Here is a 22,318-nt window from a genome sequence, read left to right on the forward strand (position 1 = left end):
TTTCATTCCTCTGCAAATTTCCTTCGCATGATCATCAGAGCATACCATAGCTCATAACTGCTTTTATCTGCTAAAAAACTCGATTAAATATAGACATTGATTAAGACGCTCGCCATCGAGCAATCAGGTCGGTGGACGTTGTACGCCCGTCACAGAATCAGTGGAACGAGGAAACTGCACGCCTCCTCCGACAAAGCCATTGTTCTTATCTATCAGTACAAGGGTTCTTATCTCCTGCATTTGGAGGCATTATATACTTCCATTCCGAGCGTCGATCGGGGAAACAGTCGGATCCACAGCTGTCGGCTCCGAGCGGACGCGATGCTTCGAAAAGAGCTCCTTGTTCAGTGCGTCCTTTTGTTGGCGGCATTGGGATGGCTCGGGTCCGATGCTGCGAGTACCGCAACGGTGGGGCAGACGACACCCTCTTCTTACCAGAAGTCAGGTAACGCTTCGCCGCCTCGCATACGTCGCCTCATGCTCGCTGTCCAGCCGTCTGTTTGCCTCAGAGTATTCAGTCCCCATCCCTATATATCGATATATATACTCTCCGCCAGCACCAAGAAATAGTCAACGTGCTAGGTTGGCCAGGTGTGTGTGTATATATATACAAATAATCAACGGGGGATGTCTCATCAACCTAGCTGCGATCAGTAGACGACGTTCTGCAAGGCAGTGGCGACGACTTGCAACACGTGATCGAGAACATATATGAACTGCACGGTGTAAAGTCAAAGCGTAGGTTTCAGGATCAGCATGTGAAATGGTAAGGGGGGAATGCTCGATCTCGACTGACGAGGTGCGTATCTTCAATGAGCTTTATTTTTCCCCGTAAGTTTTCCGATTTTCGGCAACGCTTCTCTAGAAACTGAAAACCTGAATGAGACATGCGCTCCCAGCAATTGAGATAGAATTTACCTTTCCGTTTCAAAATGAAAAAAAAAAAAAAAAATCTCCCATTTAGGACAGTTCAGCAGGAATAGCAGCGAGTAAGAACATATGTGTCACGTGCATCACGAATACTGAAAGCCTGATATAAAGTGCCCTTTCATGTATACGATCATGGAGAAATAGAGCGCAAACAGGTTAGGGATAACTAGCTCGCGTTACTTTGTCTCTGTTTTCCCTATACTTCTCGTCATGTCGACGTCATTTCGTTTTGCCAACCTAGTGGCACGCACTATACTCGGCAGTATAGAATAGCAGTGGTGTACAATAATGACGAGCTGTCAAGCTGATATTTACTTAAGTATCAGCACTGACTTCATTTCCTGCGCGCGGAACCTTAACACATTTCCAGAAGTTCTGTTTCATGAGATACTTGTGCATACGTATTTTTCAGTTCTTCACAGTGCTGTATTCTTGCTCCGCGTAGATTTTCATAACCTTCATGCGCTATAGTATTTCACGTGTGCTTATTTGTACAAGCGTTGTCTTTCCCAATTTGCGAATGCACCGTCTGCTCTGGGGGACGTCGTATACAGCGAAGTGCTCCGGCTACAATTTTGACCGCCTGCACACAAAGCGCGGTACAGTACGACTGTTTTTTTTTTTTCCTATTCCACTCCCATCGGATAATGCGATTGCCAGCGAATCGAACCCCCGACCTCGTGCTCAGCGGCAGAACGCCAAAAATTGAAGGGGCACTGAATGCCAAAGCGTTGCGACCACCGCGCGATGTCTATGCCCTTTCAGTCGTCTTAATTTAACTTCGCCTTAATTAACAACAAAGGTCGTGGGTTCGGCTCGCGCCAAAGGTCGATGGCTCGAGCGCCTTAATTTATAAACATGCATTAATTAACTGTACCTTAATTAACACCAGTCGTGGGCCCGAGTGTCATAATTAACTATATTTGAGTTAACTGTACTGGTCGTGGGTTTGGACGGCCACCAAAGGTCGAAGGTTTGTAGCCCTTTCGGACAGTCGTGTGGTCACGCTAACGCCGGACTTGCCGCCTCACGAGCCACGTAACGCTTTCGCATTAACTAAGACACAACCACCGCGGCAAATGTTGATGCTCCGTTGGTTTACTCTTTAATTGCGAGAGCAATTACATCGTCAATCTATTCGAATTTTCGCTGTCACCGCGTGATGTTCCGCATAAAGCCCAAGTGCGATAAGAATTAGCGTCCCGCGCGCACCGCGTGCTTTTGGTGCAAGAGAAAGCGTGCGAGGGCGAGCCGAGAGTTATCGTCACTCTTATGCGTGCCCGTCTTCCAGCGCGACCTATGCCAACACCACCTAGATAGCACAAGGGCCTTCTCGCTCCGATCCATGACGTTATGTTACCTGGCCCTGGGAAACTCTATGCCTGGCCCGACTGCCATGGAATCTAATGGGGATGCTCTCAAAGTAGGCAACGGGGATTTTGACCTCACCGCTTTTAGCACACCAGCCTTGTCAATAGAAATTTCGGGCCAAGTAGCGTGACGTCATGGATTGGAGTCAACAGGCCTTGCGCTATTTAGGAGGTGTTGCCTATGCGGAAGTGTGGAGGAGGGCGCGCATCTCCTCCTCCAACCCGTCCGGGGTTGCGCATGGCCAAGGCTGTTTGTGCGGCTTAGCGCGTACGCATGCCCGCGAGCCGTGTCATGGAAATGATCTGTGGCGGGTGCAAGGTCTAAGGGGGAGCCGAGCTGGCTGATGGCTTCGTCCGCGCTGTCTTCCCGAGCGCCCTAGTGTTGGAAGCCTACACTGCGTACACATGAACGGCTTCGATTTAAATCTGACTTCTGCTAGCTAGCCACGTTATGGCAATTGCTATGCGACTGTCCTCATGACGCGGTATGTATTTTTTTCTGTTTTTTTTTCTTGCGCGGTGGCGTTGGGGGCAGTTTTTTTTAGATTTATAGCCGCGGCCGTACAACCGGGAGAATTGGTCGGAATTCGGGAGGGAGTCTACCGGACAAATCGCCGCGAGAGTTGGCAGGTATAGCACCGCGTGTCCGTAGGGCTTCAAATTTATCGTACTATTGCTCCAATTTTACGCTTGTTAGCGTTTCGAAATGTCCGAAAACTGTTCGTAATATATTCCTTACGAATAGTGACTACTCGACTCGAAGAGCGAATCGAATGGGACACTGTTCGATTCGTTATTCGAAAGCTTCAAATATTCGCACATCCCTATCTGATTACCGAAACGTCCTCGACAATTGCAGTTTCCTCGACGACGTCCGTAACCATTGCAACCACTACAGGAGACGCTTCCACGCAAGGAAACAGAGCAACGGTGCCTCTGACCACTCCCAGTACGTCTACAGCGAGCGCAATTAGTAATGCCACAGCAGGTATTGACTCTCAACTTTTCCACCGGCTTTGTTAGTACGTAGCAGTTAATGGGGTCCTTAACCACTGCAGGAGCCGTCTCCACGCAAGGAAGCACAGCAACGGTACCTCTGACCACTCCCAGTACGTCTACAGCGAGCGCAATCAGCAATGCCACAGCAGGTATTGACTCTCAACTTTTCCACCGGCTTTGTTAGTACGTAGCAGTTAATGGGGTCCGTAACCACTGCAGGAGCCGTTTCCACGCAAGGAAGCACGGCAACGGTATCTCGGACCACTCCCAGTGCCTCTACAACGAGCGCAGTCAGTAATGCCACAGCAGGTATTGACTCTCAGCTTTTCCACCGGCTTTGTTAGTACGTAGCAGTTAATGGGGTCCGTAACCACTGCAGGAGCCGTCTCCACGCAAGGAAGCACAGCAACGGTATCTCGGACCACTCCCAGTGCCTCTACAACGAGCGCAGTCAGTAATGCCACAGCAGGTATTGACTCTCAGCTTTTCCACCGGCTTTGTTAGTACGTAGCAGTTAATGGGGTCCGTAACCACTTCAGCCACTGCAGGAGCCGTCTCCACGCAAGGAAGCACAGCAACGGTATCTCGGACCACTCCCAGTGCCTCTACAACGAGCGCAATCAGCAATGCCACAGCAGGTATTGACTCTCAGCTTTTCCACCGGCTTTGTTAGTACGTAGCAGTTAATGGGGTCCGTAACCACTGCAGGAGCCGTCTCCACGCAAGGAAGCACAGCAACGGTATCTCGGACCACTCCCAGTGCCTCTACAACGAGCGCAGTCAGTAATGCCACAGCAGGTATTGACTCTCAGCTTTTCCACCGGCTTTGTTAGTACGTAGCAGTTAATGGGGTCCGTAACCACTGCAGGAGCCGTTTCCACGCAAGGAAGCACGGCAACGGTATCTCGGACCACTCCCAGTGCCTCTACAACGAGCGCAGTCAGTAATGCCACAGCAGGTATTGACTCTCAGCTTTTCCACCGGCTTTGTTAGTACGTAGCAGTTAATGGGGTCCGTAACCACTGCAGCCACTGCAGGAGCCGTCTCCACGCAAGGAAGCACAGCAACGGTATCTCGGACCACTCCCAGTGCCTCTACAACGAGCGCAGTCAGTAATGCCACAGCAGGTATTGACTCTCAACTTTTCCACCGGCTTTGTTAGTACGTAGCAGTTAATGGGGTCCGTAACCACTTCAGCCACTGCAGGAGCCGTCTCCACGCAAGGAAGCACAGCAACGGTATCTCGGACCACTCCCAGTGCCTCTACAACGAGCGCAGTCAGTAATGCCACAGCAGGTATTGACTCTCAACTTTTCCACCGGCTTTGTTAGTACGTAGCAGTTAATGGGGTCCGTAACCACTTCAGCCACTGCAGGAGCCGTCTCCACGCAAGGAAGCACAGCAACGGTATCTCGGACCACTCCCAGTGCCTCTACAACGAGCGCAGTCAGTAATGCCACAACAGGTATTGACTCTCAACTTTTCCACCGGCTTTGTTAGTACGTAGCAGTTAATGGGGTCCGTAACCACTGCAGGAGCCGTCTCCACGCAAGGAAGCACGGCAACGGTATCTCGGACCACTCCCAGTGCCTCTACAACGAGCGCAGTCAGTAATGCCACAGCAGGTATTGACTCTCAGCTTTTCCACCGGCTTTGTTAGTACGTAGCAGTTAATGGGGTCCGTAACCACTTCAGCCACTGCAGGAGCCGTCTCCACGCAAGGAAGCACAGCAACGGTATCTCGGACCACTCCCAGTGCCTCTACAACGAGCGCAGTCAGTAATGCCACAGCAGGTATTGACTCTCAGCTTTTCCACCGGCTTTGTTAGTACGTAGCAGTTAATGGGGTCCGTAACCACTGCAGGAGCCGTCTCCACGCAAGGAAGCACAGCAACGGTACCTCTGACCACTCCCAGTACGTCTACAGCGAGCGCAATCAGCAATGCCACAGCAGGTATTGACTCTCAACTTTTCCACCGGCTTTGTTAGTAGAAATTAATGGTTGCAGGTTCGAAATGTAACCTCGGAGGCTGCATACGTTTACGGGACAAAAGTTTGATAGACGTGTGTTCCACGACAAATGTCCCTTTGTACTCTATTAAGGCAGCAAAAACTGCTACAGACTTCGAGGTTCGAGGTTATGTGACCGCGCGTCAGGGGAATTCACTTGTAAACTTTTGTGGCCGACTGTACAAATGACGAATGTGTGCGAGAACGTGCCCCGATGTCAAGCGAGGGCGGTCTCTTCTCCAAAATATCGTGACTTGAGGGACAAAATAACAATATATTGCTGTCTACATATTAGACCCAAGTAGGCACGGGGGCCTCCGAGATCTCCGCTGTGACGCATCCTTGGTCGCTTCACCGAGGGGATCTCGGGGGCCCCGCCTCTCGGCCCTGCCAATGTGGATGTCCAGCGAAGCTGTCGAAAACCACCACTATACAACTGCTGAGGAGGGTATGCAATGCCTTATTGCTTTAGAGTAATGGTAGTAATGGTAATTTAGAGTAATTAGTAATGGGAGTAACGGTAATTTTGACAGCACGCCAAAACAACATTGAAACAGTTGCAAGGCTGGTTCTTGTATATACGAAAGTGGGGGTAGAGACGTCACTCCCCACGCCGCAAGCTCCCGCCGGGGCGGCAGCCTGACCAACGGTTATCTTTACCGGGAAACGTGTGCGGGAAGCGCTACGTGCTTCGCATTGTTATCAAGAGCGCCTTATCATCAATTGTGTGGTTCGGATGATTGCTTCGTCATTGTTCTTTATCGAAACGCGTGCTGTCTTGCATGCTGTACGCGTGATTCCAAAGAATATACGCCCTGTTCGCTTCACTTTGCTGGCTGCTTGAAGCCTCCGCCTTACGGGGCTACGAGCCACCGCTCCTGGCCCTACACTGCCGACAGGATCGGCCCGCATTTTTTGCTGACGGACGGGGACACGAAAAATGACGACCAACCAGAGGCTAACAGCTTCGCTGTAAAAATGCGTAAAGTACGACTTGCACACGAGCTTCGGACGTGATAGCTTCGCATTGAAATACGAATATACGAGATGACATATGATTATGTCACGCGCAAACTTAGAGCCAAAGCCTTTTTTCCAGATGCTGTTTGAGGTCTGTCTGAGTGGCGGCGGCCGCTAGGTGACGGTACTGTTTTTGTACAGTGTACAAAAGCAAAGTTCGCAATAAGGGGTCAGAAAAGTTGGTTGTGGGAGTTCATAGTGTTTCTATTTTCTTTATTAACCTAGGTAGGACATTAGGCAGCATAATAGCGAGAGTTTGGTGGCGCAACCCACCGCCCCGTTCCAAAGGGGACGCTCGTAACATCCATCCAGTGTGCGCCATAATGTCGACTACGGTCGCAGCACACGCTGTGCGACAGATGCAAAGGGTAGAGCGGCCACGCATCAAGGACACGTACATTGTGGGCACACGTTCATCACGCGCGCCCACCCGTGTGCGGAGGTGCAGCATAAGCCTTCATTTTTGTTGGCCCTACCTCTGGCGCAAGTTCGTTAATGAGCTCATTGAATTTCTCTAAGTGAAATGCGTCAGGAAATGATTAAAGTACGACTCACACGCAACCTGCAGGCATGATAGTGTGGTATGGTAATTCGAATATACGAGAAAACATAATTCTGTCGCACGGACACTCAAACACAAACCCCCTTTTCCCGCTGCCGCTTGACGCCTGTTTTTGGGGTGAGCACAGACCGAAAAATTCCTACTAATTACTTGGTTGAAGGTGGGTGGTTGTTGCAGTAACGAGATTTTGTTACAGTTGTTTTTGATTTTGTTGGGTAATTCCGTGAAGAACGGAGTCTGTCACCTGACCCCTACGTCATCTACTCCAAGAGAAACACAACCACGCCAAACTCTCCCCTCCTCCCCAAACACACAAACAAAATTTCGCTTTAATGATGATTTGGGAAGAAACCAAGGCGTGTTAGTAGCAGATGCTTGCAACCTCTATACCTGATCTTTCAGCTGAATCTAAAATAAGGAGCGAAAATATAGTGCAAATGCGAAAAGAAGCTACTGCAGATATATATATATATATATATATATATATATATATATATATATATATATATATATATATATTGCGGAAATCGTGCTGCACAAATATGCGCCTTCAAACGCGTAGTTCCCTTTCTTCAGAATTAAAGCTGTCTGTGACCCGCCGTGGTTGCTCAGTGGCTATGGTGTTAGGCTGCTTAGCACGAGGTCGCGGGATCGAATCCCGGCCATGGCGGCCGCATTTCGATGGGGGCGAAATGCGAAAACACCCGTGTACTTAGATTTAGGTGCACGTTAAAGAACCCCAGGTGGTCGAAATTTCTGGAGTCCCGCACTACGGCGTGCCTCATAATCAGAAAGTGGTTTTGGCACGTAAAAACCCCATAATCTTTTTTTAAGCTGTCTGTGCTAGATCTCACCGTGGTTTGGCGAGTCTACTCCGCCGTATTCTCGCCCAATAAAGCGGGCCAACCTCAGAGATTGAAAAGGATAGGAGGGGGGGGGGGGGGGTTGATGTAGACGGCAATCAGGGCCTTATAAAGCCTGCTAAAAGAACCACCAAAATCGTGTCTCCACCGTATTTTCACCTCATAGCGCTGGATCTGGACGCCGGCTGCAACGAGGCCGTCTGCTCGCGCCCGCACTGCGCATGCGCCTCCGACAAGCCCCCCGCAGGCATGCGACCCGACCAGGTGCCACAGTTCGTGACGCTGACGTTCGACGACGCCGTGACGGTGACCAACATGGCCTTCTACCGCGAGCTGCTCGAGGGCTTCGCCAGGAAGAACAAGGCGAACGGCTGCGGCATCGCGGCCACTTTCTTCGTGTCGCACGAGTACACGGACTACGCGGCCGTCAACGCACTGCACTCCTGGGGCAACGAGATCGCCGTGCACTCGATCAGGTGACTGGGCGGGCAGAGGTCACGTGCGTATGTTTCACAGTCCTCAAACCACGGCCGGACTCGACTCTCTCCGCCGCGGAGGAGCGAGCGAGTCGAGTCCGGCCGTGCTCAAACCATAGTTTCTCACCATAACACCTAGAGGGAAATATGGCGCCACCGTCTATGGGAGTTTCCTAACGGGCGCTGTGCCGTCATGGGAATGACGGTATATGTGTCTGCGAGGCTTGTTGGCTGGTGTTGCTAGAGGCTTCGTCTAAAACGTGGATATGGCTACACAAAGAACGCGTTCTTAGAGTAAAATATTCATGAAATGTTTCCATTCACGCATATTACATCTTCCAGTAAAGTTTACTCACCTACAATGCATAGCCAAGCGAAGAAAAGCAAGAACAGACGACAAACTGTTCCAAAGCGAGCACGAATCCTGTCGTCTGTCCTCCAACTTTAGCGGTCCGCTGATACATTTTACGTTTCATATAATTGTAGATGCAATAACAAGTTCTCATAGTTAAACATAACATGTTTTTGTGTAATAATAAAGCTAAAATAGCTTCTTGCGTGCTGTTTTAGTAGAAAATTAATCATTGCGACAGACGGAACGGTGCTTGCCTGGCTCTCCGAGAACGATGCCAATCCGAAGTCACAATATACCGGCATCCCCATGCACACCACAGCGCAGCAGCGCCAGGTTTCCCTCTCAGTAATATAGTGAGAAACTCTATGCCTCAAACGGCGCAGCACAGGGCACTGCGTTTCTGTCCCAATCACCGTAAATGCCGGAGATGTGGGGGGTCCGAGATGTCTGTTGCGCGCTCTCTTGGTTGGCATGATATCGATGCACCGTAACTATAAGTGGTGTCGAAATCCATGATGATGATGATGATTGACATGCCTTGCGAAACGGGGCGGGGACAATTAGTCCCCTAGCCTGCTTGGTTTAACCACGTTTTATTACGCCTATCGCTATCTAGCCTTCCGCCTATCTGGTCTTGATGCTACCTTTAGCATCTAAAATCTGCATCACTATACTATACCATTACCTACGCCTGCAATGACTCCGGTTCTATCAATCTCTACCCTGCTTTTCTTCCGCCAGTACTCCAAACGTCTCTTGCTCATCTAGACTGCTGACCGGCCGCCTTCCGTCCACTTTAAATCGAAGCGCTTTTCGAAGGTGTACGTTACCTACGGGTCTCACTGGGCGAATCCCTTCACATTCAATTAGGACGTGCTGAGTGGCCTCCGGATTTTAGAGCGAAAGCTTCATTTCTCGAGGTACAACTCCCAAGGTCAATCTCGGCGAGCATTTGACCTTCAGCCGCCGGCGCGCAAGCGTGAAGGTGTGACGTCACGTCACGTGATCCGCTGCGGAGAGGAGGCGCAGCTGCGCTCGCTCGGGCCTCGCCGCCGTGTGCCACGTGATTAGGCAAGGGTTTAACAGCGGCTTCGCCGGGACTGGGTCGCTCAGTCTCGGCATGGACGAAGAATCCGTCGGTGCAAGCGCAACTATTCGCCGTAAATATGCGCCAGGCTGAGTCTGAACGTTATAGTAACCCAAGTGCTAACTGCACGCAACTACCTTACAGACCGTAAATCAGTTCTTACCTTAGTCAAGCCACATCAATACAGTGATGAAGCCTTTGATGTGCAATAAAACACTAAAAGAAGCAAGACCGTGTCTAAACATGCTTAACAGAGCTTTCGTTCGTATAGCTGGGTTCAAGACGCGTTGAACCCCAGCCGCTGTACTTTTTTTTTTTTTTTTTTTTTGCTGCAGCATACACATGCTTTATCTTGTTGCGAATATTAGCGGCGGTAGGTGTTTGTCCTTGGGCAATCAGCTCGAGCCTTAAATGCCAAGGCACTGCCCTTCGTGTTATCGTACAGATTGTCCCTTCTAATTTCTTTCTTCCCATGCGTTCTTATAATGCTCCATGATATTTCTTTGTTTCCATTCTTTGCATCCAATTCACTGTCTCTGTTTCTCTCACTTACTTTCTGGTGATACCTGGTTTTGCTTATTCACAGTTTCAATTACCCTGTACTTGGTTGCCAGCTTTCTTGACCTCCTCCTCCATGTATTCTGTGTCCACGCTTTTCAAGTGAAGGTACTTGTGCACTTTTGCCACCCGTTTATGTTCATCCATGTTCCCGAGTTTTTCTTAAAAACTAATTTTGCTCTGCGCTTCTCTGACTTCAAAAGAGGCCCAACTCATGTCCCGCTGTGCTGCCTCATTTGGCACATTACCGTGGGCCCTCAAAGCCAACTGGCCTGCCGATATTTGGTTAATTTCTAACCGCCACAAAATATCCTATTTTAAGCACAGAATGGCACTAGTGAACGTTAGCGCTGGTACCATAATTAATTTCGAGATTCCACGCACCACCTCATATTTATTGCAGCCCCAATGTGCTTTGTGTTTCATTACTGCTGCATTCCCCTTCACGTTCATATTTACGTTATCTCGGTGGGCGCTTGAGCACGAGCTTCATCCGTTTATGCTTAACCTAGGCATATGTATTGCTTGACAGTGGGCACCACTTCCCATTGAATTGATACCACGTCATTACGCAGTCTCTCCATTAAAGGTCATAATTCCCGATTTCTTTTGTTCAGTCCAACCATGCATAATGGGAGTGTACACGTCGTATCAGATGGGGAGCTATCGCGGTTTGCGTGACGTCGCGTGACTGACAGGCGGAGTGGGGGTGGCCCAAAAAAAAGCTTTTGGCCAATCGCGGAGTTCTGATTGCAGAATTAGAATAGAAAAGTTTGGAATAGCTTTACGTTATAGCGCCCCAGTTTTGAACTGTTCGTCCCCAAATTTTTATGAGCTCGATCTGACACCCAACGCCAGATTTTTCATCGTAACCTGCACCAACTACAAACAACACAGAGGTATACACCGGAAGATAGAGACTTTCGCAGGTCATGGCGTGTCCAACAAGACATTCAGAAGAGTTTCTCGGTATGCGACAGTAGTCAATTGTGGACCGGTTACCCTTGGAACAGAGTGTTCCCTTGTCGGCATTTCTTCGCAAAACACTGACTTCCACAGTGTGTTGCTCAAGCATAACTTTTCTGTAAGCTCTCGCTCTCTCTCTCAGTCTGCGCACTTTTTTTTGTCGCGTCGCGCAGCCACCGAACCGACTGGGACTACTGGAACACCATCAACAGCACCCAGTGGGAACGGGAGATGCTGGATCAAAAGGTCATGATGGAGACGTTTGCGAATGTGCCAGCGTCGGACGTGACCGGTGTCAGGGGCCCATTCCTCTACACCGGAGGAGACCAGCTCTTCCGCATGCAAGCGCTACATTTTCGGTAAGAAAAGCTTAGGAATTGTTAAGCAGAAAAGTGGATATCCGGTGTCCTGTGTTCTTATTCTGACACATAGGAAGGGGGCACAAATAAACAGATAAAATTAAAACAGTACTGAAATTACGCTACTTAGTTTTCAGTTTTGTGTGTTAAGTGAAGGTCCTCAATCTCGAAATTCTAGAGAACAAAATACTGCCAAACCTCGCAGCACCCTAAATAAGTTTCTCTCTCTCTCTCTCTCTCTCTCTCTCTCTCTCTATATATATATATATATATATATATATATATATATATATATATATATATATATATATATATATATATATATATATATATGGAACCAGTTACGCTTTCGTTTTCCAGTAAGTGTTCATTCAGTCAGGACCTCATGCAGATAAAGGTTGGTGGTCACGTGGGAGCAGAACATCGTGACGTTTTCGCATTCGCTCCGGCTTGTTCAGTCGTTTGTAAGGCTGCTGCAGCTGCTCGTTGCGTGTCCAGAGGCAGCGGAGGCAAAACATGGCGAATCTCGACATTTTCTCCGTCAACAACGACGCAAATGGCGGAAATTATTTCGAAATTCCCCCCCGTCACATTGATGTATAGGGGGGCTAATGTTACCGAGCCGTATTAAGTATTCAAAGGAATAAGTTCGACTTTCTTCCTCCAAGCAAGAGGTCGCGGGATCGACTCCCGGCCACGACAACCGCATTTAGATGGGGGCGAAATGCGAAAACACCCGTGTAGTTAGATTTAGGTGCACGTTAAAGAATCCCAGGCGGTCGAAATCATTCCGCAATCACCCACTACGGCGTGCCTCATAATCAGATCGTTGTTTTGGCACGCAAAACCGCATTATATATATATATACACTTCCTTCCTTCAGTAACAGTCGCTACTTTCCCGTTATGTAAACGAAAACACAGCGACATCCATATTCTACCACGGTGAAAAAAAATAGGCCGGAACATAGGACCGCTAACGCTCTAACAATATGCGATATCATACTCAAATCATATTGTAACGCCCCCCTTACCCAATGCCTCATACGAGGCCTGTAAGGGCATTGTTAAATAAATAAATATGATTGTGACGTCACGACAGCATCACGCGCGTGCGTCACGGGCTATCTTCACACTCTATCAAAGTGACGTTTGTATACCTTGCATCTTTTACAAATCTGCTTTTCTTTTTTTTGTGTGCACACGGTGACGCACCGCGTACCCTCTACATGCCTCGCGAGTCTTAACTGTTGGATAGCTCCAAAGTGGGTAAAGTGCGCCTATAATGCTATAATATAAACGCGTGACCTACGGTGGGATCACAGCCTCCGTCTTCCAGCGCCCGATGCTCTAACTGCTACTACAGCCTCGAAAGCGTGCTCGATTCTCTCGCGCCTAAGTGGCACTTTGAGACGCCTGGCGCGTGCGTCTGGGGTCCGGTTTCCTGTAATAGAGAATAGAGACTTTAGCCTGTCCGCTGATCCGGCAAACGGGGGTGGTTTGGGCGGATTGCCGGATTTGCGGGGGCGTGAGCGGCCGGAGCGGTGCAGTCGCCTGGTGGCGTAGAGTTCAACCAGACAAACACAGAGCTAAAACTGCAGTAACCCACTATACCCTGCTTCGCTGCTGGTGCAAATTTTTGGCAGCGGTGTAATCGTGAACACGATTACGCCGCTGTCGAAAATTTACACCCGCAGCTAAGCCAACTATAGTAATTAGCTTTGTGTTTGTGTGGTTGAGCTTCGCGCCACCAATCTGGCCGCTCTTGTTTACGCCCCCGCTAAACCGGCAAACCGCCCGGGCTTGCCGTAATACCGGACACACTAAAATTGTCTATTAATTAGAGAATTTTAGTGCGTCCGGTATTCCGGCATGCGCGGGCGGTTTGGCGGATGAGCGGGGTCGTAAACGTGAGCGGTCAGATTGGTGGCGCCAGCTGGTGGTGTAAAGCTGAACCACACATACACAGAGCCAATTACTATATTCTGCTTAGCTGCTGGTGTAAATTTTCGACAATGGCGTAATCGCGTTCACAATTACGCCGCTGTCGTAAATTTGCACCAGCAGCGAAGCAGAATATGGTAGGTTACTGCAATTTCAGCACTGTGTCTGGTTGAGCTCTACGCCGCCAGGCGGCTGCACCGCTCCGACCGCTCACGTTTGCGCCCCCGCCCATCCGGCAATCCGCCGAAACTACAACCGCCCCCTATTGCTTACTACCCTTTCCGCTCGGACCAGTGACGCAGCAGCTCAGCATCGCCATGCCAGCAGCGGAAGGTAGAACGCTGCCCTATAGCCGGGCTACGCCGCCGAGGCGCTTGGGCGTATTGGCCGTGATATCGAGCAGAGTCGCCGCCTGGCGGACACTGGTTGAACGTGCATAGTGCGGATTGCGCATCGCGTCTTCTGCCAGCCGCTACTTGTTTACGTGTGCGCGTAGATATCATATCGCAGTCGTAAATTGTGGTATGCATTGTTTTTTTACGATGTAGAGGCTCGTTTGACTTTGCGTTGCAATAAAATTAGAGACTACACGTGTCGAGTGCGCGACGTGCGATAGCTGCATTGTGATTTAAGCAGCATTGTGATTTAAGCACAAAAAATACTTGGCGTCGTTTTAAATTAGTTAAGTGGGCGCTTCGAAACCTGAAGGCAGCGCTTTAGTGATTCCTTGTAGCGATGTGTTGATAATTACGCAATCTTTGTGATGGCATCACAAATGAACGAGGTGGCGTGACATCACTCAACAGAAGAAAATCTTAAGCGCTCATGTGTTGGGACACAATTGATATAGGCGTATAATTCCATGACTGCTGCTTAGCGGTTACGCGACCTCCCTTAGCGGTTCCTGAGGTGCCCTTTTATTATGTGGACATCGCACTACGCAAACTAATTTTTCATCGCAAGTGTCTTTTTGCGCTTTTGTACTTTATCTGCTACATAAGGGAACGGGGAATATAGTGTTACAAGAGGATCATGTGTAACATTACCGTCGCTAGACACCAGACGTCGTAAAACTGAGTTGCTGGTGACCAACGTAACAAACTCATTAGTGTGTTGTTAGCTTGACGGGTGGTATCGACCATTATTTTCAAATGTACAGAAAGCAACGTATTGAGGTTGCCTCTAAAAATAATTGAATATTGTTAGCATCAATCTCATGCACGTAAAACTTTAAAGCATCCTTCGTGCTAAAAAACTGCATTTTACAGCTACTATTAAAAAAGAATGCGTGTGAAGCCACATGGCGATCCTGCCACGGTGCAGTCACTCATAGCTGCGTGTCCTTTAACTACACTTAGTAAATGTCTTGTATTTGACACATCATCGAAAAAGAAGTCAAATGTAGTCAAGTAGCGTACACAAGTGGTGAAGTGGAGTCAAAAATAACTAGCTACTATAACTTCACTGTATAGGAATACCTGCATTTGTATAACCAGTGTGAGAATAGCAGGAAGTTGAGTTGTGCAACAACAGCGTGAACAGAATGCGCAGAACGCAAGGAGTACCGTCGACGTACTGGAATAGGAACTGCTTTTGTGGCATTGGAGGACAATATAATTATCACTTCACTGCATTCAGCGCGTTTTTCTCGCCAGACAATCGGCCCAAATCGCCCACAGCGAAGTGCCACCGAGTACATTTCAATGCGCGCCTTCGAATACCGATCCCCACAATGGATGGATGTTATGAGCGTCTCCTTTGGAACGGGGCGGTGGGTTGTGCCGCCAAGCTCTTGCTATTATACTCCCTAATGTCCTACCTAGGTTAAACAAGAAAAAAAAAAAACACTATGAACTCCCACAACCAAATTTTCTGATCCCCTATTGCGAACTGTGCTTTTGTTCGTCTTCGTTTTTTGTCGTTTGCCTACTTTTCTTCCACCAATCCTCCAATCGCCTCTTACTAATCCCTGTTGTGGACATGTTTACTTTTCCACTGCTCTCGCTGAACCCAAGGGCTTCAAGGAGGCCAGTGGTGCCTAAATCGACCGCTGGGCAGACGTCTTCACGTTCAAATAAAACATGCTCCATAGTTTCCCTAGCTTTACCACAGCAAGCACATATGCTTCTTCTTCCTTCTTATATCTCGCCTTATACGTGCATGTTCTAAGGAAACCCGCCGACGGTGCTGCCACCTATAGCCAGTCCTCGCGGTCAACGGAGTTTGTAGTGCGTTGGTCACTTTATGTTTTTCACTGGTCGATCTGCAGCGGCCGGCGACATCGCGGAGCGAGTGCTCGCAGTTCACCAATCCGAAGCTGCCAGCGGGAGAGCGAAAAATACGCCGCGGTGGGTCGCTCCGTACCGGAAGTCTGCGCGCCCACGTCACACTAACCGACTTCCGCGCTGGGTGCGTTTCCACGGCAACGAATGTCACCGAGCTAGCGGAAGTGATCACTTACGCTTCTCGCCCTATTTCCGCCGAATCCGCGCCTCGATCGGCAGCGGTGCAAGTGAAAGCGATCCCGACGCGGACCGAACTGATCCGACACGACCAGTGGAGAGCGCGAACCCGTTTCCAGACAGACCAGTGAAATGTGGATTCGCCGTCTTTGGGCAAAAAGAGATAAAAAAAAATGCTGCTCCAGATCGACCAGTGAAAAACACGCCATTAGATTGGTCGTCTTTGCAGCCAAATGCACTCCGCCGTCTCTGGAGGCCCTCGCACTAACCCTGAGCGCGTGCCGAGCATACGCCACCGTAGAGGTGCACTCGACAATGGCGGCGGTGCGAACGCGCCTAAAGCGTCCAGTATTATAACTGCCGTTGCTATGAAAGGTGCACAGTTTGGCAGCTTGCACCTATAGGGCATTACACTCTTAGTAGACTGCGACAGGCCTTTAATCTTTACGCCCTTTCAGCAACCCCCGTAAGGCAAATGGTGTAAAGTACATATGAAGCACCCTTGCTGATAGCATAACACCCTCGTAAAAAAGTGTTACACCTGAATCCTTACGCCATTTCGCTTGACCCGTTCGAAACGGTTGTTGAAAAAGGTGTACTTCTAATATCGCAATCGGATAAACCAAGCGCGCATTCCCTACCGAACCCGTATATAACACACTTATTTTTTATTTTTTTTGCGATATATCGAAACTGTCACAATACGCCTGCAGGTACGACTGCACCCTGGTCCACCAGCGCGTCAGACGTGGCGCCGAAAACCCCGTCTACCCGTACACCATGGACTTCGGCTTCCGACGCAGCTGCATGGTGTACCCGTGTCCCGAGCGCACCTACCCGGGACTCTGGGTGGTGCCCATGAATGTGCTCTTCCGCGAGCGCGAGGGCCAGGACTTGCCGTGCGCCATGGCAGACATGTGCGTGCCGCAGCCGATCACGGTCAACGAAACCTTCGAGTACCTCAGGTGGGCGAGAAAGTGGATGAGGCAAAGTAAGCAGGATGGTTGGCGCGTGAATGAATGAATGAACGAGAATTAAAAAAAAGTAATGAGAATAAAAAATAACCACGCATAGAGGGAGAGAGGTTATAGCCAGAATTACCTGTTCGGTTGACGACTGTACGCTGAGAAGGAAGGGATAAAGAAGATGGAGAGAACAAAAAATAAATTGTCCATGCACAAATGCGAGAAGAGACTTCTCAACGATTCGATACAGTATCGATGTTAAAAAAAAAAAAAACGTTTTTGAAGCAGCTTAGGCTGATGTCGGCTGTGACCACAGTCCAAGGATTCTACTTTCCATATAGAGACTGTTGTAGAGCAATGTCGAGCGCGGGGCGGATGCGCTGCTCTTCGCATACCGAACAGAGAACATTCACGCAACATTCACGAACGCGCAATGGTCTCTTTGCACCAATAAACTTCACGACAATATATGGGTGTACATAAGCAACTCTGTAGAACCAAACATGGCATATTACGTCAAGAGCTATTCTCTCCATGGGTCCAAGTGTAAAAGAAGAGAGAAAAAAAAAAGCCTGACCGCATTTGGCAGGCACTCCAGAGTCACGAACAGCAGACGAAAAATATCGCAATGCTTCTGTTGAGAAATTTTTTGCCTTATTTTTGCAGCTCTACGCGCATGATGTCACGTATCAAGTGTGCGGACCTTTCATATAATAGTGTTAGGTGCATTCCCCATCGTGGCGACTCCGCGCATTCAGCCCGACACAATTAATTCCGAAAACTCGAAGCGTTGCACAAATTATTAACCAAACAGGATCTGATCAAGTTTCGTAACAGGGCAAGTTGGACATCCACCTCAGTGAAGCATCAGTCCTTAAAGGTAAAACCATACAGGCTCTAGTTAGCTTTAAAAATGCTAACAAACTTGTGGTGTAGCTGGTGCTTGAGGCACAACCGAAATCGACACTGACCGCCCAAAGCATCTGCAGTGGTCAGTTGATGTTCATTTGTGACTGTGTAATGTCCAGGGACAAAGACTGCATGAGAGAGAGAGATGCTTAAAGGTACAGTGGTGGAGTATTCTCAAGCCTTCTCCTTGCATCATTTTTCAGTGGTAAATAAAGCTTCATTCATCCATCCATTTGATTGATTGATTGATTCGTTCATTCATACACAGATGCGGACACACCAGCCTGCAGACTACGAGGAGTTAATTATGTACAAGTTCACGATTTCCTTGTAATTGGCAACTAGTTTATGAAGCACTTGTACAATTTCTTCACGAAGGCCTGCATGCATTTATCTAAATGGATTATAAAGGAAGATATTAAGTCGAGCTAGATCAATATGTTATTTGTCTAGAAGTCCATAATATTGCTTACTGTGTGCCATTATATCACTTTTGTTTTTGCGTAGAATATTGCCACCAAGGTCCCGCACTCTGCTGCTCCATTTGAACCACCCACGCCAAAATGGACGTGTTGATGTAATCCCCATGTGACCTCCCTCTATGCCACTTTCTGCGATCAGCTAATGCCGATGTCACTTGATAGGCAAAATTTCCCTCTGATTTTCCATTTTTGTCACTGTCGCACATACAGAAGCTCTGTTCTTACTAAGAATGAGGAATCTGTTATTACAGAAGCCTAATCTGTCAATCCAGTCAGACTTATTTCCCTTTAGTGACCCGTTAAGTATGATAACACCGTGTGGAAACTCGTGCACAAATAAAGAAAATTGCTGTAGGTTGAAAGAAGTACACTAGGCATTCCACTCTGCTTTACGCTGCGCCCACAGGGTGTTTTTTCGGTCACTAAATCTATGTTTAGTCTGAGATTTTACATACTACAGGAAGACTGGATGGATGCACACAGTATATATGTTAGCGCTTTCTTGTATCCGTGCAGGTCCAACTTCGAGGACTTCTACACGACCAACCGAGCACCTTTCCCTTTGTTCCTTCATGAGGCTTACCTGCAACAACCCAGTCGCAAGCAGGGCTACCTGCAGTTCATCGACTGGCTACTGCAGAAGGACGACGTCTTTCTCGTGACCATCTCCGAAGTGCTACGCTTCATGCAGGACCCGAAGCCGCTGGGAGCCTACGTTCAGCATACGTGCCCTGGCGGCGTCGTGCAAAGCACCTGTCCCAAGCCGAACACGTGTGCTTACAAGAATACATCACTGGGAGGCGACCGCTACATGACGACCTGTTCTCAGTGCCCCAAGAACTATCCATGGGTTGGAAATCCCATGGGCAACTAGTGAACGTGCCACCTGGTCCCCAAGGACTGAAGTGAACACCGCGCTTTAGCAGTCCAGCACTGAAATTTGTGCTCTGGCGGGCGGCGCGTTTTTAGCACTTTTCTTCGTTACCTTTCTTTTTCATTACAAAAGCTTAAATTTTCTTGACAGCAGTTTGTGACTCACGTGTCGCGAATATGCAGCTCATACATATTTCTTTGGAAGAAGGAATTATCATCGTCCACAAACAGTGTGCTTTGCATTTCTTCCTCCATGTCTCCATGCCTCCTCTGAACTACAGCTCTAGCAGTTTCGGCAGTTCGTAGCAGTTTCACTCTTCACCATTTTCGCGGACACACTTTAGGGGACTTTGCATCGCGAAGTGGCTCCCGTGAGATATATCCAAAAATTCAGGAATTAATTGTTACGGCAACTAGCGCTTCGAGACTGGCTGATGGAAACTTCCTTATAATACACCAGAAGGCCTCAAACTGAAATGAAAGTGGCCATATATCCAGATCCCACAAACCCCCATATCAATCTGCACTCAGTAAAGACCTCTTAAGAAGTCGGCGTTGCATTCGTGTACATGTTTTAGGAGAAAGTTCCAGTTGAACCACTGACTGCTTCCAAGCGTCATACATCGTTTACGACAATTTTGACGCGCATCACACCATGAGGCTTGACAAAAACACAAATGCTAAAAGCCCCTTGATCCACACAACTTCGCCAAGTGGTAGGCAGAAAACGTCCTGGAGGTGCTTTAATGGATGCCTGTAGAAAGATCACGAAATACATTGGTCAACTTAGGCTTATATGTCGCAAATGACGGCAAGGTGACGTCTTGCCGGCCATCTGCATCCGCAAGTGACCTTACTATGCATTCAATTAGCGTTCATGTATACGGTCGGTCACATCAGGTTGGACAGGGAGCAACAAATTCCCTGTTTTACAGCGAAGCTGCACACGGCTAGGGTTTCGCACATATTTGTTCTGCGTGAACAAAAACTATCATCATCAATGGCTCGTAGCCCCGTAAGGCAGAGGCTACAAGCACTTAGAAGTGAAGCGAACAGTGCTTAAATTCTATTTCATCACACATACAACATACAGAACAGCATGTCGAAAACTGTCATCATACTGAAAATGGAGCTGTTTACGTGTTCTGTGTTGCAGACATATCCCTTGCGATGCCACACCTATCCGGTCCAACCGAACACCCAGCAGCGTACTTGCAAGTGATTTGACATTATCAAAGAATGTGACTGCAGTTGCGAGTGAGACATGAATGACCAAGGATCAAGACAATAAAAGAGTGTGCGTACCTTTTGTAACGATGACCACCCATCAAGACAATAAATCAGCTCGTACCTTTGTTCAAAATTATGCGTCACCTCCGTGTTGTGTGCTAAACAGCTTCGCTAATCAACCACCTTCGCAGAGTATAATGGCTCTTGATATTTTTTGTGTGTGTGTAATGACCTCCAGGGAAATGAAAACAAGATTGGCTGCAGAAAAAGTATTACATTAAATTATGTTTGTCAGTGTTTTTTTTCTAGGGTTTGGCGATCCTGACGCAGAAGGTAGACATGCATGTGGGAGCAGAACATTGCAAGGTACCCACCGTGGTGGCTTAGCAGCTACTAAAAACATGAGGCCGCAGGATCAAATACGGGCTGCCGCGGCCGCATTTCAATGGGGGCGAAATGCAAGAATGCCCATGTCCCGTGCTTTGGGGGCACGTTAAAGATCTCCTGGTGGCCAAAGCTCTCCACTAACCGGCGTGCCTCAAAATGAAGTCATAGTTTTGGTGTGTAAAACCCCAGAATTGAACTCGACATTGCGACGTATTTGCACTCGCACCAGATCGCTCGCTTGACTCCAACGCCGCAACACGTTTTGGAGGCCATGAGTGAGAAGGAGCGAGTGTCGACATCTTGCCCATGTGCCGCTCCCACGTGACTACCTTCTGCACTAGAACTGAAACCGAAACAAGCTGTAGAAAAACTATTCAGCTATTTCGGGTGCTCTGATAACCTTGCCAGTGTATTATCTGGGGTTAAGAGGATCCCACACCTTTGCTTAGCGCAAAATAAGAATAGTCGGAAATATGCCGGTAATTCTTCAATGCAGTCCAGGCAAGTATCATCCGGATCGGAAATTTGCTGAAGTGATGCGAGACGACCGAAACGTGAGAAAGACTTGCATGCGCACATAAGATCGCGTTCGAAAATAGAAACGCAGATAGCTGGGAAAAACACAGAATAAACATTCCTATCCACCCACAGTAATCTTTTCTCTCAGCAGACGTCGCTGTCTTACCAAGTCTCAACACTTGCATGGTTTACGTAATACCCGTTATGCTGCGACAGAATGTATGTGACGCAGCTCGGTTCACCAGGATCCACGATTCAATGATGCCAACTCTAGGCTTATATCCTGAGGTTTATGCTTTTTGAGGTGGTCTTGAGAATACGGTGACATCACAGCAATCGCTAGGATATTTTTGATCAACATATGCTAGGAGTTACGCCCTTCGGTCCCGACGTGGGAGCGGCCCGCTTCGTGCTAGGAATCTAGTGCGACCTGAAGGACCTGAGTAAAGTTTTTCGTACCATAGCATATGCTGGGAGCTGGTCTGGAATATACTTCATGCAGCCTAATCAATGCTGGTAGCTTAGCTTATGACTGTTCAGTCGGTCTGCTATGCTGCTACATCGGCCCTCCCAGCAAGCAGCAGCATATCGGAGGCCACTAAGCACACCGGAGTGTCTAAATGTTGCAATCTCCTCCTTCCACGAGTCTACCTTCCGAGTCGCGATGCAACATGGCAGAAACAAAACCGAAATTGGCTGTAGAAAATCTATCACGCTAACTATTTAGGCTGTTTTGAGCCTTGTCAGCGTTTTTTCTGGAATTTAGAGGTCTAGGACCTTCATTTACTGCAAGAAGACGAGTCGAATATTATATCATTAGAATCCAAAAATGGCAATGAAGAGGTTTCGCCCCCTTTCCTGACATCCTTATTTTGCCCGATTTTTTTCTGGGGAAATAAGGTAGTTGTACATGAAGTCTTTATAGGTACCCAGATATTCACGCATTCGTAATTCTACTCCTTGACTAAGCAGTGTCTCCATAACTGCTTGTAT

At 48.4% G+C, this 22,318-nt stretch overlaps 1 protein-coding gene across 21 annotated transcripts; it reads left to right on the forward strand.

Moving 5' to 3' along the window:
• The first annotated feature begins 249 nt into the window (after window positions 1–249).
• LOC126527666 (chitin deacetylase 8-like) lies at window positions 250–20,552 on the forward strand. 21 transcript variants are annotated; one of them, XM_055068856.2, is made up of 18 exons: window positions 250–445; window positions 3,160–3,288; window positions 3,350–3,448; window positions 3,510–3,608; window positions 3,670–3,768; window positions 3,839–3,937; window positions 3,999–4,097; window positions 4,168–4,257; window positions 4,328–4,426; window positions 4,497–4,595; window positions 4,666–4,764; window positions 4,835–4,924; window positions 4,995–5,093; window positions 5,155–5,253; window positions 7,921–8,230; window positions 11,370–11,555; window positions 16,674–16,925; window positions 18,833–20,552. In XM_055068856.2, the coding sequence occupies exons 1-18, from the start codon at window positions 322–324 to the stop codon at window positions 19,188–19,190; spliced, it is 2,529 nt and encodes an 842-aa protein (XP_054924831.1). In that variant the 5' UTR covers window positions 250–321; the 3' UTR covers window positions 19,191–20,552. The 21 variants fall into 21 exon arrangements, with proteins under 21 accessions (XP_054924831.1, XP_054924832.1, XP_054924841.1 ...); XM_055068857.2 differs by having other exon boundaries at window positions 5,164–5,253; XM_055068866.2 differs by having other exon boundaries at window positions 5,004–5,093.
• The last annotated feature ends 1,766 nt before the right edge of the window (window positions 20,553–22,318 follow it).

Source organism: Dermacentor andersoni, chromosome 9 (assembly GCF_023375885.2).
Source record: "Dermacentor andersoni chromosome 9, qqDerAnde1_hic_scaffold, whole genome shotgun sequence".
NCBI lineage: Eukaryota > Metazoa > Arthropoda > Arachnida > Ixodida > Ixodidae > Dermacentor > Dermacentor andersoni.